The sequence below is a fragment of the Pleurodeles waltl genome, chromosome 1_2 (assembly GCF_031143425.1).
Source record: "Pleurodeles waltl isolate 20211129_DDA chromosome 1_2, aPleWal1.hap1.20221129, whole genome shotgun sequence".
Classification (NCBI taxonomy): domain Eukaryota; kingdom Metazoa; phylum Chordata; class Amphibia; order Caudata; family Salamandridae; genus Pleurodeles; species Pleurodeles waltl.
This window is the reverse complement of record NC_090437.1, coordinates 1,123,491,539-1,123,506,600: the sequence shown is the minus strand read 5'-3', so window position 1 is coordinate 1,123,506,600 and position 15,062 is coordinate 1,123,491,539. Positions and strand designations below refer to the sequence as shown.

The 15,062-nt window shown below is 42.0% G+C and overlaps 1 protein-coding gene across 1 annotated transcript in view; it reads right to left on the bottom strand.

Annotated features, from left to right (window-relative positions):
• TAPT1 (transmembrane anterior posterior transformation 1) overlaps positions 1-15,062 on the bottom strand; it is a 272,524-nt gene that overhangs the window by 57,499 nt on the left and 199,963 nt on the right. The window contains exon 10 of the mRNA XM_069202339.1: positions 8,667-8,726. Within this exon, the coding sequence (XP_069058440.1) occupies positions 8,667-8,726 (60 nt within the window). The remainder of the gene's footprint in view (positions 1-8,666; positions 8,727-15,062) is intronic.

The window sequence follows — 15,062 nt, the reverse complement described above, 5'->3', positions numbered from 1 at the left end:
GATTTGGACACATACAAATCGATCATAAGTTTTGATCCCTTGCCAAGTGAAATCACTCTCTTTCTGTGGAAAATTAGGTCGTCGGGGGCCCCAGGCCCGAAAGGAATCCCTGCAACAATCTTCAAAGATGACCATGAGCTAGCTATGGTCCCCATTTGTCTCAGCCCTCTACCGATCCTGCCTTGACTCACAGCCGGTTCCAAAGAGCTGGAGAGGCTCTATACTCCATCCAACTTATAAAAAAGGAGACAGAGAGAATCCAGATAATTGCCGTCTTATCGCTTTCTTGGATGTTGAAGCAAAAGGCTTTGCCTCAACAGTCTTGGAAGAACTACAAAACTAGGCACAGGCCAAGGAAATAGTGGGATTAAATCAAACCATCTTCAGAGCAAACTCCGCAACCACGGATATCATCATCGCCCTCTCCTACTTAGCTCAAGAGGCTGCTGCCAAAAAAATCACTACCGCTGTTCGCCTGCTTTGTAGATTACACAGCAGCATTCGATGTGGAAGACAGGAGTTTACTATGGAGCAAGCTAAGAAACTGGGATATCCCAAACAGGCTATTAAGGGTAATAATCCTACTGTATACATCCACTTGGGTAAGGGTAAAACTGTCGAACTCCACCATAAGTAAGGAGATTCCCACCAACAGAGGGCTTACGCAAGGGTGTCTCCTAGCTCTGCTATTTTTTTATCTATACACTGCAGATATGTCGCAGGCACTGATCCCACCAAATATTGAAAATCTGAAACTCACCTTGCTTCAGTATGCTGACAACATCGTCTTGTTGGACCACTCTAAAGCCGACCGACAAAAAGCTCTAACAGCTTTGCATAGCTATAACATGACAAACAAAATGAAGGCGAATGCCACTAAAACAAAAGTGGTTATGTTTGGTGGGTGACTGAGACATCAGCACCTACGCTGGAAGCTGGGGTCACTTATCAGCACCACGGATACATATAACTACTTATGCGTTCGACTAACAGCCAAGGGAACGCCAAACTGACACAACAAGAATGTGTCAGCTAAACAAAATAATAGCCAGCCCTTTGGCACGTTTAATACTTCAAACCATCAAAGCAGTTTTCCGACCAGCTTTGAACTATGGTCACAAAGCCTTCCCCGGCAAATTCTCAGCTCTGACTGAACAACTTCAGGTCAAAATGTATAAACGAGTTTTCATATTGCTGCATAGATCAGAAGCCATCTAATAAGATTAGAATTCGGATTGGAAGGCCAGCAATGGGCTTTGATGGCTGCTTTCCTGAAATACTACCACAGGATAGTTATGGAGCCTCCCAGCACCTTGAAATCAGCTCTGTATTTTATTTTTGAAACAAAAACAAATCCCTGGTCACAATATCTCGAAACAGCTCTAAACAAACTTCAAACTGACCAGGCAGCATTGATCAAATTAGCACAGTTTCAGATCGTTAAACCTATATTGAAAAGACAGATAAAAACTCTCTCTCAAGCAACTGACCTGGGAAAATTGAACAGCTCTCCAGTGCAGGCAGCGTTGGCGCAGTCATATATAAATACCACTTAATATCTGGCTCCACAACCATACCTCAAAAGTACCATCAGGAAAGCTTGTGCATCGCAAATTGCCTTTGCAAGACTTCTGGGCTTAAGGACAAAGGAGCTAAATCCGAAATGGACTTCCCTAACCAATATAAATGGCTGCAGGCTCAGCAACTACAAATGCGAGTCTTTCATCCATCTACTATGTTGTTGCCCTTCTCTGCTGAACGCACAACGCACTTTATTAAGATTCCTTTTTCTCTACCACGGTGTAAGAACCTGTATTGAGGCTAGATCACTGGTGTTCTCTTTAAAGGGACCAGTTGACCTGGTCAATTTGGGAAGTTCATCATGCTGCTTCAAGCAAATCCGAACAATCATCTGACATGTATTTAGATTCTTTTTAAAATACTGTGACGTTTTACTTCTGTTTTAAACCGAATATGTTTATATGGGTCTTAGTTTTAATTCTCCTATGGACTTCCATATGGATACCATTTGCACTAAGGCAAAGTTCCACTAATAATACTTATTTATACAGAACTTTATAGGGACGACTGTCTGTATGTTTTATACTCAATATATACATGTATATCTTATTCTTCCTACATTCATATTGTGTTTTTCTTTATGTAAGGATTTTAATTAATCACGCAATTAAACAAAAATAAATCGATAATGTTGTCCGGTGGTTTAAGTTAGTAAAATCCGTAGTGTAGGCCCTGGTCCTCCTGGGCCTCATACTTTACTTTCTCACCATGCCACTGTGGGGATTAAGCTAGAGTCTGGAGTAAGTGGTTAGGCAGTTGCCAACCGGCCCGATGGGTACAATTTGATACAGATTAAAACAAGTGGGTTGCCAGCTACTGTTGTTACTGGCCCGCTTTTTGGAAGATTTTTAAAACTTGGGAAGTAATTCAGGATCTATGAAAACGATGCTGGCAGCTGCATCAGATTCAGAGAACAATAGGGTGGCTGGCCTGCTTCAGTGCCAAAAGGCGTCGTAGCTGGAAACGTAGCATGGAGACATGGTTAGGTGTGGCTTTGCTAGCTTACTAGTTAGCAGGAGAAGGAAGGAAAGAGGAAGCAAGTCTTAGAGGAGGGGGACACAGCCATCTGTGACAGGCTGACCAGATGGCTGACCAGAAACTCACCAGATGCTCACCTTACATCCTCAAATAGCCAACCTTCATCACTGTGGTACCTCGAAGAGTAAGCTGAAAAGGTTGAGGAGTCTTGCCAGGATTTTTTGCGAGGCTTGAGGTGCATGCTAAGCAGTTCTTTATCAGGTATGCTGGCTTGTGTGCCTTTTGTTCTTGTTACTGAAAGAGGGAAAGGGGAGGGTGTCTGGTGTAGGGGGGCTTGAGGCTGCAAGCCACATCGACTCCTGGCCCAACCACCTCTGCTGCATTTGTACTCACCACCCTGGTGGGCCCCCTCCCTACAAGGGGGACTCAGACCGTGGAGACTGACCTCTCTCCTCGAGACCTCCGATCCTGTTCTTCACCGCCTTCAGCCCAGAGTGGTAGACTCAGCTGCGTTGGAAGCTTGTGGCTGTGGGCGATGAAAGGAGAGGCTCGACCCCAGCTACCTGCCCAGTTTCGGTATTCAAAACTTAGAAATGGAGGTAATGTTGTGGGGAGAGGCTGCTGACTGGGCAAGTGTTGCCCCACGCCTGAACTCACACTGCGCCACACCCACTAGCTCCACTGAGATCCTGCTTCTTGTTTCCTCTGCAGTGTTTTCTGGGAGATTCTTTGCTTTGAGTGAGCTGACTTTATGTCATAGACTGACAAACCAAAATAATCAGTTCCGGTCTGGGGGTATACAATAGTCTGGGTTCAAACTACCACAAAGAAGGTGCTTACAAGGGGCAAGCCTAAACCAGATGATAATGGTTCAACCAGTTTGCAGAAGATACAATTCTGAAAGGATGCATCCTGTTTGTCGAACAAATGGGTATGCTTAACCACATTATGGTTTAACTAAAAAAAAAATCAAAGGGGGGGAATAGGTATTATTATCAGCCAGAAATATTCAGTGGGTGAGATGCGTTAATGGATTTAAGAAGAGACTAGGCACCATGCTTGTTCCTTAATATAACACGTAGTACTGTAATGTCTTAATGTGGATATTTGATGTACGTGAGACAAGGCTTTAACTGAAAAAACATTTAAATCCACACCATATGTGAGTTTTGATATTTTAACAGTCTAAAGAACTTAATATTGACAATGCTGTTTTTGTTCAATTTTTCAGTTGGAAAATTGCCACTGTAGGGTAATGCCGGAAATGCACCACAGATGGCAAACATCAATTAAGTGTAATGAAATCTGGATGAATGTTGTACTTTCTCATATTGATATTCAAGCTTGGCAAAAAGAATGTGGAACTGTGTCAACATTGGTTTCAAAATTATTGCCCTTATAATAATAAACACCTTTGTTGGATACTTCTATCTACCGATTCCTCACCTCGTGAATACCCCCAGGACATAGACCGGATCCAGGGATGTTGCTCAGCTTAGCTCCTACTGGCCAATAGGTGGCATTGTGTAGCTCAGTGTCGGGTTAATTCCATCCCAGAAGTGACAACAGAGCTACATATAGGCACCATCCCTGCTCTTTTTGGAATAAAAGTCTCTACAGTGTGCAAGGAACCATGTCTCCTTTACACATTACAAGGTTTAAACATTGCAAGTACCCTCACCAGGTATGTCTCTGGTGTGTTCCCACAACTTCAAGGCTTGCGAGGACAGCACCAGGATGAATCTCAAGGCGATCCAGGAATGCAAAGTCAAGATCCACATCACAGAGGGTGCATAAGGAATTTTCCTGGTCGTAGCAGAGGACAGGGACCAGTTCTCAAGGTCATTCATGCAAAATGTCTTCTTCCCATTCTAAGTAGTCAGGCAAGTCCAAATCATAAAAGAAGCATTAGAAGTCAAAGCATGGTTCTCCATACCTCTTCCCATCACTCTTGTTAGGAAAAGGCACATGTGTTTCAAGGTGCCTCTCAATGTAGATCGCCTACCACTGAACTGATCCTACTTAAACTCAGTGCTTATTTTGTTAAACAGAAAGTGGCAGAGCCCAAGGTTTTGCCCAGAAGCCCATGACCAGCACTACAAATATCAGTGCCACGAAATACCAAGGAGGTGTAGTCTTAATTCCTCTTTAAAGCAACAGCAGATTCTTCCTGTCCTACTCCTCCAATCTACTCTAGCAGGCTCAATTTTATTCCTGCTTTCTCCTGTTGTCACTGTTTTTCCACCTCTCTTTTCCTCCTTTAGTATCCCTGTTGTGTTTCTCTCTCTTGCTCTAGGGTGACAGTCCGCTGCGAAAGCATAAGTGCTGGTCCCCAAAAATAAGTGTCATTGGCCCCACTTGCAACCACTAGCTCAAATTAAAAACTCAAGGATCGAGGAGGCCTCTCATCCAATTACCAGTGATGGATCCATCTTCAACATTGTCTGTGCCTCTTGAACCCAGAGTGGGTTCTACTCCGAATCCCAACCAGACTTTCAACCTTATGCCATGATGTCTGCCAGTCCCCTGTGGATTGACGTCAGCACTGCTGAAGCTGGCAGAAAGTCCCAATGTTTTATTGGACTCCGAAGCGAATCCGGCACTACCTTGTCCGAAGTCGCCTAATCCATAACCTTGAGTGCAACCTCACTCCGAGTCTGATAGAAATCGTAACCCAGAACAATCAACCTTTCTTTTGCTTCTGAGCACAGTCACCCTGATGATGGGGAAGGCGGGGAAAGCATTCCACTATTATGAGAAAAATCTTTTTATGAGCCTTCAAGATGCCAGTGAAGTGGATACCTCACCGGACAGTGTAATGAACGGTCCCCCTTGCTCCTCTACAGAGAAATCTGCTTCATTTGCTGTGGTAATGAAGAGGGCTGCTGATGTTTTAGACCTCCAACTTCCATGTGCTGAAATCAAGAGTAATGTCCTGATGGAAATTCTGCAGCCTGGACAGAATTCCTCAGAACCACTTCTTCCTTTTAATGAAGTCCTGATAGACTTTCTAATGGACAACTGGGACAAGCCTGGCTCTTGACACACAGAGCAGCTCCTGGTAAACCATCCTTTCTTCTGGAACACAATACACCTGAAAATTTACATTGGCCCACGTTCTATCTTCGCTGAAGCCAAGAGACTGAACAGTAGTGTTGGACCTGCAGGAATTCTACTTTTATATTCTCGTCAAGTAGTCCAACAGTTGTTATCTGTGATTCAGGATTGGCCAGGTGCATTTTAAGTTTTCTGTGCTCACCTTTGGCCTTACAAGTGCCCCATGGGTGTTCACAAAAGTGATGGCTGTGGTTGCAGTCCACCTTGGAGGTTGGGAATACCACCTTTTCCCTTCTCAGCGACTGTCTGTTAAAGACGGACATGTCGTAGTCAGTTGTAGTTCGGCTCCAAAAAATGGTGAACCACATCACACCTTTGGGGGTTTCGATCAACATGCTTAAGCCACGGCTGACTTCTTCGCATAGGCTTCCGTTAATCTGAGTTGTTCTGGGTGCAGTTCAGTTTTGAGCATTCCCCCCAGGTCAACGAGTCTAGGACATGCGAGCTATGAACCAGATATTTCAGTCTCAGCCTTGGGTCTCAGTGACAGTGATTGTAAGATTGCCGATGCACAGCTGACCTTTGCGTCTCCTGACTCTAAAAACTGTTTTCCTCATAGCCATGAACTCAGATCTTCACATGTGTGGGCTATAGGCTCAGAATGTTTGCATACTTTATACCACCTTTTTTTCCTGGACAAACTGGTGTTGCGGACTAGAGTAGTGTTTTGCCAAAAGTAGTGACGTTTCATATTGCCCATTATCCTTCTGCTATTCTTTGTCCTACCATACCCTTGAAAGAGGAGGGTCGATTCCACCACTTGCAACCTGAAAGAGCTTTGCGCTTTTACACTGATCTACCAAAAAACCATCGGATTGGTGATAAGCTCTTTGTGGAGTTCACTGCAGTGACAAAGGATAAGGAAAAGCGGAAAAAGATAGTCCTCTGTATAAAGATCTGCTATGTACTACTTGTGAAACACCCCTTAGAATGCCTGAGACCTCATTCATTACTACCACTGCAATGAAACGTAGATTGCCTGTTCTGGACCTCTGTCAGGCTGCGACATGGGTGTCACCTCATATGTTCACAAAGCACTATTGCCTTGATAGCCAGGTCTGGCAGGAAGGGCACTGTGCCCGCTCAGTCTTTCAGGATTTTCTGATTTGAGCCATTCCACAGATCCACCACCTGTAAATTATTGCTATGGTATCTACTGCCAAGGTGAGGAATATGTGGCTAGATGTATCTATCAGAAGGGCAAGTTACTCACTTTCTAGTGGATACTCGAACTACTGATTCCTCACCACTTCCTGCTCCTTTCTGTGTGGAATGGACTTTTCACCATCCATAAAAAGATTCCAGAGTAGACATATGTGTACTGTCATATCTGATCATGTAATAAGCTCCAAGTTCGATGGTGTGGACAGGGCCAAGAAACAAACTGACATTCGCGCATGAAGCAGATGCTTATGCTTATGTGTGGTTCCGGTGTCACCTCCTGGGTGGGACAAGGTTGAAGGAGAACCAGAAAATGCCACCTACCGCTGTGTGGTAGCAATCCTAAGAAATATCTCAAGGTCTATTCTGGCGCCTGATGGTATGCACAAAATGAGGAATCTGCAGTTAGAGTACCCACCAGCAAGAGTGTTACTGAAGCAAAGTAACTTCATCTGAATTAAAGATTTTCATCAAGTGCAAAACTGATTGTAAACCGATCATTAGTAGTTCCCAACAGGATAATTTGGATTAATCAGTTTGCTACTTTAAGAGTTTCCAGCAGCCCAAGCTGATTCCTTCACCTTCTCTCCTAAAGCACAAGGATGAGTGCACCAACCTGAGGAATTATCTCTAGTGCCAAGTCAGGCAGTGAGTTAGGCAGCTACTTGGGCACACCCTGAAACTAGTCTGAACTGAGACTTCAATCTGTTAATAGGAAAAGACGCTTTAGACTTGGATGAAAAGCCTATTTATATGTGTCAGAGACTGAAAACAGTCATTTGTAGAAGAATTTCCTATAATAACTTGTTTTCTTTACATTGCGATCAGTACCTGAGAGAGACATTTTGCCATCATAGGACAAGTCACCTCATCATGCTGAATGACGATATTTGGGTCTCAGCCAGCATGTCGTCTAATAGGCAGTGCTTGGTAGCTTTTGACAAAGTGTATGTTACATTTACAATCATGCACAGTGCTAAACAGCCACTTATATTACCTTTGTTTAACATTAACATCAAGCAATACTGTTTCACAAATTCAAGAGGGAGCGCTTCGGACTGCATCTGCGTATTAATTCAAATCAACATGCTGCATCTCACCATAACAGAGGAAGCATTTAAAATAAATAAAAAGAACAAAAATTCTAACCTTGTATAAGTTTCATTTTTAAGCACACTTCTAAGGAAAAATAAAATATAAAGTTTCCATAGCTTTGGTCAAAACAAATGTCAACAGTTTTTCTAGTGAACCAAATCATCTTAATCCATAAATGATGAGTCAAAATCAATGCCCCTCTCCTTCACATCTTTCTAGGTTAATTTGGAGTGAAAAAAATGGGCAGTGGGCTGAAGAACAGCAGGTGGGAATATCTAATGTGCACTTTCAAACCGTATATGTTTGAAGGCCAGTGAAGAGCAGCAGCAGTTCCAGAACATGTACAATGTAATTGTTTTTTAAAACTCCCATTGGTTGAAGTAGGGTGTTTGCATTTCTTGGCTTTCTGAAACACACAAAATCAATGTCTAGTATACAGGAACCTCAAACAACTACTGGACATAAATGAAGTGACAGTAATTGAGAGGTATGAAGTTTCTGATTATCTGCACAGCACCAACATGCACCAAGAGTTAACATCAGGCCATATTCCTTCTACACTTCTGTGTGGGCCATGCTGCTACTGCACGAGTATGAATAAGGATAGTGAATCAGACTACACCATGTAAACACAGTCCTCTTGAGCATCTGTGTCAGTAACAGGAAATGCACGCCACAAATCATATTAATCAGTTTTCAGCATTACGTACTAGGCTCCTCATTGTTAGACTTACATTTTTCTGCCGACTACTAACAAGTTCAAAGGCGAGGCTGGCTCTGTATTCACTGTATACCTGAGAAAATGAAAGCAGAACACAGGTGACTCATTTCAACATGAAAATGTTCAGTATATATCTTAAATGAAATTAGCCATCTACTTATTGCATTATACCCTATTTGAACACTTTTAATTTCGCTGTCTATCATGCTCAAAGACTTGACTAAGTAACACTAACTGAGGTGGCATGGTGTGCAAAATAGCGAAGGACTGGGATGCAGCCCGAGTAATAGCAGTGGCTAACATTAAATCAAGCACTCTGTTCATCATTTTTTTGTGTACTTTGGTATGTTGCCCTAAGTGGAATTGGTATGAACAGACGTGGGTTTTGTGCACAGTCTATCAATGGAGCTAAGCTATACATGCCTGATGAGCCCCAACTAGGGTGAAATCATTCATGGGCTGCTTGTGTTCCGGTTCAGGGAGGACCTGGTTTGGCAGTTCATGCTGGACTCTTCCCACTGGAGCAGGGCCAAGACTGATTTGGCATGGTGTGTAAAATAGCGAAGGAATGGGATGCAGCTTGAGTAATAGCAGTGGCTGACATTAATCCAAGCACTCCATCCATCACTTTTTTGTATACTTTAGTATGTTGTGTTCCGGTTTAGGGAGGACCTGGTCTGGCAGTTCAGGCTGGACTCTTCCCAGTGGAGTAGGGCCAAGACTGATTTGCATATGGCTGGGTCCAAACTGAGGTGGCACGTTGAGCAAAATAACAATGGCCTGAGTGATTACCAGTATCTGAATTTAATTCAAGCATTCCATCCATCACGTTTTAATATACCTTAATAAATTACACTACAGAACCCAAATAAACCCAAAGGTCAACACCAAAAATATTAAATATTAAGAAAAAATGTGAGCAGGTCCAGTACACTGAACTGATATAAAGCAACTTGACAAACACTGCAACAATAATTCTGGCCTCAACCATCTTTCTTAAAGGGCACATTCATGTTTTTTCATAAATATGGTGTACCCTACTATTATCCTTTCCACTTTCGACAGTTTTCCAATCTATGGTATTTATAGTAATAATCCCTCTTGCTTATTATCCTGAACCAGGTTGAAGTTTCTTATACTTCTGACCAAGAATTTTACAATACATGTCTAGGAATATGTGCTTCCTACACCAGTGTCTCTGGTAATCATGCTTCCACTGATGGAGTTATACATCCATAAAAAGGTAGATGGGTCTGAGGTAGTCAGTTTACAAAGAGTGAACACAGTTTTTAAGTTCCTCTATGAACTCCCAATTGAAATCCAAATGCCGAAACTGGAAACCCAAAATTGACAGACTGGCAGACACTAAATAGTTAATTTACAGTAAGGTGGAAGATTTAAAGATACAAATCTCCTAGTTGCAAAAAGAAATGCAAAGAAAGGGCTTATGGGGGCGATAAGCGCTCCAAGACTGGGCGAGGAGCAAGAGTAGGTCACACAGAAGAATCCTGAGCAGATGAATGATGGGGGAGCAGCAGCGACCAAAAGACTCATAGGGAAAATTCAGTTCCCTACAGGACTTTCTTCCACCCAACCTTCCGTAGACCCAGCTCAAATTCCAATCCTCTTACCCTGGAAGGTACTGCACCCTAGGGCGAGTAGAATACTGGCAGAGAAAAAAACTGCATTGATTAAGATGGGAAAGTTTGAAAGTTAACAGAGAACGTATATATATTGGGCGTTTTTTTATTTTTTACTATAGAAGCTAGGAGGAAGTTCAATGTTGACACAACATCAAGCATTCAAAACTGTCAGGCAAAAACAATGAATTAAATTGCCATGTGGTACTCTATACAGAGACTTCCACAAGATCGTAGCAACCCTCCTTGATCCATGGTAAGATCAAGGTTTTGATCTTACACAGATCGAGGTGGAAACCTAAGATCTTAAAAATTAAGAAAAGGAGTTTGAAAGGACGTTTTTCATTCTGGACATCTAAAAAATTCAACGGTTTCATATGAGTTACTATATATAGTGGAGCCAGTGAATGAATATATATATATATATATATATATTGAATTTGAGTTGACTAGTTAAGTTGTTGAGCAAAATTCGAATATTAAGTTAGATAACTCAGACTAATTAGTAAATCAAACAAAAGATTATAACTTCAAACAATACTGACTCAATGATTTCTTTTTAAAATATTCTCTAGCTGAAAAAAGCATTGCCTGCTGCTCAAAAGTCAAGGACAAAGTGAAACGTATAAGTGGCAGAAAAAGCATATTCAGCATTGAAATCCAACGTTCACATAACAGAACATTGATATTATATGCATGACCGTAACGGAGGTAGCAGAACAGCCCTCTCAGCGCATTTGACACTGTCTACTGCTATCGTCATCAGACACAGGCACAAGATTGGCATCCACGGACCTACCCTCTGCTGGATGTGCTCCTTCGCAAGTATAGCCAGCATCTTAGTCCTCCGAAGTCCACAAACTCATCTATGGAGTGCCTCAAGGTCCATTACTCAGCCCCACCTTCCTCAACACATAAATGACCGCTTTGGCAAAAGGCATTCGTGCACAAATCAGAATTTATCTTCTTCATCCATGACCTGTAATTTATTCTCTCCTTTACAGACAAGACCCCCAACACAAGAAACAATTGGACTGCCTACATGACGGAAATTGCTAACTGGATGAAAGCCAACTGCCTAAAACTCAACACCGACAAGACAGAAATAGTGATCTTCGGCAAGAACACCGTGCCATGGGACTCCAACTGGTAGCTGGCCAAACTCAGACTACATCCAGCACCCATGACAGGAACCTCAGACTCATCGTCAACAGCAAACTAGACAAGATCGCACAAGTCGTCACTATTGCTGCATTTTACTTCCATACCCTAAAGATGAGAAGCAAGGTCTACAAATGACTCCCAAGTGATACAACAAAAAAAGTGACTCGACTTAGTCACCAGAATGTTAGACTAAGGGAACATCCTTTATGCTGGAATCACCAAGCAACTCACAAGATGCCACACTCGACCTCCCACACGGAACCCACATCACATTACACCTCAGGGAACTCAACTGACTTGCAATACACAAACACACTAATTTCAAACTTCTCACACACACAGAGGGCATTACACAACTTGGGCCCCACCTACCTGAACAACTGCATCTCCTTCTACCAACCACCTACACACCTCTGCTCTGCAGGACTCACACTCACAACCGTTCCATGTATGCAAACAACAAGATCAGGAGGATGGATGTTCCCTTACATTGCTCCTAAACTGTGGAATAATTTCCCACTCCACATAAGAGTTTCCTTCTTTCCTCTTGAGTTTCTTAAGAAGCTGGGAAACTGACCTTTCACTTAACAAACCTAACCTAAGTAGAACTAGGCACATACACATACCCATGTTTGGTACCAGAATACCTCTGTGGGTGACAGTGTGCTTGACAAAATACACATGAAAGAGATGACTGGGAAGCAGAGAATAAAATTTTAAATATATAAAATAAGTCTAAGGTCTTTGATGATTATGGAAAATTGAATGCCCACATGACATAAAACAATGTGTGTCTGCCAAGCAGTTTCTGAGCATAAAGCATTAGGAACTACCCTAACATGAATTGGTAGGACTCAAGAATTATGTTAGAAAGAAACCTGCGTGTCAAAATGGACACCAAATTCTGGACCATACATTAGATGATTATGTTTTAACCAAAAACATAGCTCTAAAAACACCTTAAAGAATATGTGAAGGACAGAACAGACTACATAATACTATACATAGCACCAATACTGCCCCGATGTACAAGTTAAAATAGGAAATAAGAGCAACCAAATGTTCTTCATAAAGAAATCTGTGAACAAATCACTCTGATAAACAATCTGAAGGACCAGTCTCAAATTTTCATGATAGGTCACTTATTGTCAATTGCAGTAATATCCATAAAGTTCAAGTAGATCATTAATAAAGATTTTTGGGTTCCACAACAATGTATTGTCTGTTATGCCCTGGTAGACAGAGAGTGTTAGGAGTCAGAGAGTGTTAAGAGTCAGACAATCCTATCAGAATATCTCTCATCTGCAGTAGATGACAACACAGAGCCAGGCTGTTATACCACCAAATCAATATATGCACACAACTGATATTTTATGGTACCAATCATATTTCATCACACATTCCTACCCTGTTAGTCTGTTTCCTACCCAATGTGTCCACAATTGTTTTAGCCATCCAACATACATGGCTTATTAATTCAGTAAGGTTTTAATATGGGTTATGAATTATACCAATCCATGTGTAACTTCCCCGCAAACCTTATGCGGTCATCGGGATCAGTGGGAAGAATTCAGCCCTTCAGCATCCCCCTCAGCAACCAGGTCATGTGGCTAACCTTACCCCTGCTCCCATACCTTATATACCTTTATTACTAATGGTATCTGATGGAGGGAAGAGGGGGCACTCTAGCTTGGACACTGCTTTAATACAGAAAAGAACAAACAATGGTCCTTTGCAGAAGCAAATGGAAAGGTCAGAAGCTAATCTTCAATTTCCTTCTTCTTCCAAGGTGGAACTTTGCAAAATTGTCTTCTACTACAGCTGTGATAATGCGTGCACCAAAGATGAGAAACATTTTCACTTGTTAGGATTGCTGTTCAGTTAATGAACCTTTCTAGCACCTACGCCAATATACACAATGTTAAATAATGACATATTTACATGCAATCCAGGCCTGCCGTAGTGTAACATGCACTATTATCATATATTGTCCTTGCCACACACCTTGGGAGCAGCTATCGTATCAAGTTTCTATGATAACCATTGACTAGTAGAACAATTCAATTGTGTATAATAATGGAAATCAAAGACCCAGCTGTATTAGCATTTCATAATATGTTAGAGGTTGTACATGATATTCCACAATAACATCACTATGGATACTGAACTGATGTCCAGAATTTTCTAACAATGTATTCCAATGATGGAAAACACTTATTCACAAAGACAAAGGGCAGCTTCTACATTCTTATTCCAGGTCTCTCAAATATTTTGATTGAATTAATGGAACGTATCAGAGACCCCTAACTGAATCACTGCATGCTTTGCTACAATCCAGGTTCCATTTCTATGCTCACTGCATGCTTTGCTACAATCCAGGTTCCATTTCTATGCACACTCCATACAGAGTAGGCTAAAATTAAATGTCATGGGCACAGGGGATGTGTTTCTAAATTGAATCAATTAACCTTGATCTCATTTAAGACAGTGTCATCCATAAAGATGGTGACATGGATACAATTTAAGCACTGTGACCTACTTTAAACAAGTCTACAAAGACCTAATATGACTGAGTAATTCTAAAATTCTGCTATAGGTCATGCAATGACTTGGAAGGAAATTAACATGTTTGAATAACATTTATTGTGCTTGCTGGTCGCTTCCTGTTCCTGGCAGAACAAAAAAAGGTCTGTGCTGATGTTTCGCAATACATCAGAATTAGTACAAATTAAACACATTTTTCTGTAATTCTGAAGTGAGATGTAAACAAATATTTGAATATGACCAAAACACAGCAATACACTAGGTGATGACATTTGCACACATTATAGGATTTCGGTGCAAATGTAATGGCCGTTCCAATTGAAAATGTGTTGTCTGTAATAGAAGTGCACTACCACATCATGCATACTCCACACTATGCCATGACACTCCATTCAAAACACTCTACTTGACGACATGCCACTCCACTCTATGCCCCTCCACTCTAAGACACTTTAAGACATGCCACAATAGTCAACTCCACGCCACTCCAATTTACGCCACTCACTCCAGGACAACACACCACTCCATTCTATGTCTCTCCACTCCACTTACCGCACACCAATCTACCCCACTACACTCCACTTCATTACAATCTACCCCACTGCACCCAGTTTACCCCCACCCCAATCTACCCCACACCACTCCAAACTACCCCACTCTAACCCTATCTACCCCACTTTACTTCACTCTACTTCACTCCACTCTATCTTACTCAGTCAACTCTACACCACTCCAATCTACCAATCTACCCCACTGCACTCCAATCCACTTCAACCTACCTCACTCCACCCCACTCAAATATACCCCAATCTAACACATTTAACTCCAATCAAAACCGACTCCACTACAATCTACCCCACTACAATCTACCCCAGTCAAATTTATTCCACTCCATTTCAATGTACCCCACTCCATGCTCTTCTACAAACTATTCAACTCATCTCAATTGTAATCTACCCCCAGCACAATCTACCCCACTACAAACTAGCAGAATCTACCCCACTCCCATCCACCACAATCTACCCCACTTCGCTCTACAACACTCCAATCCACCTGATCCA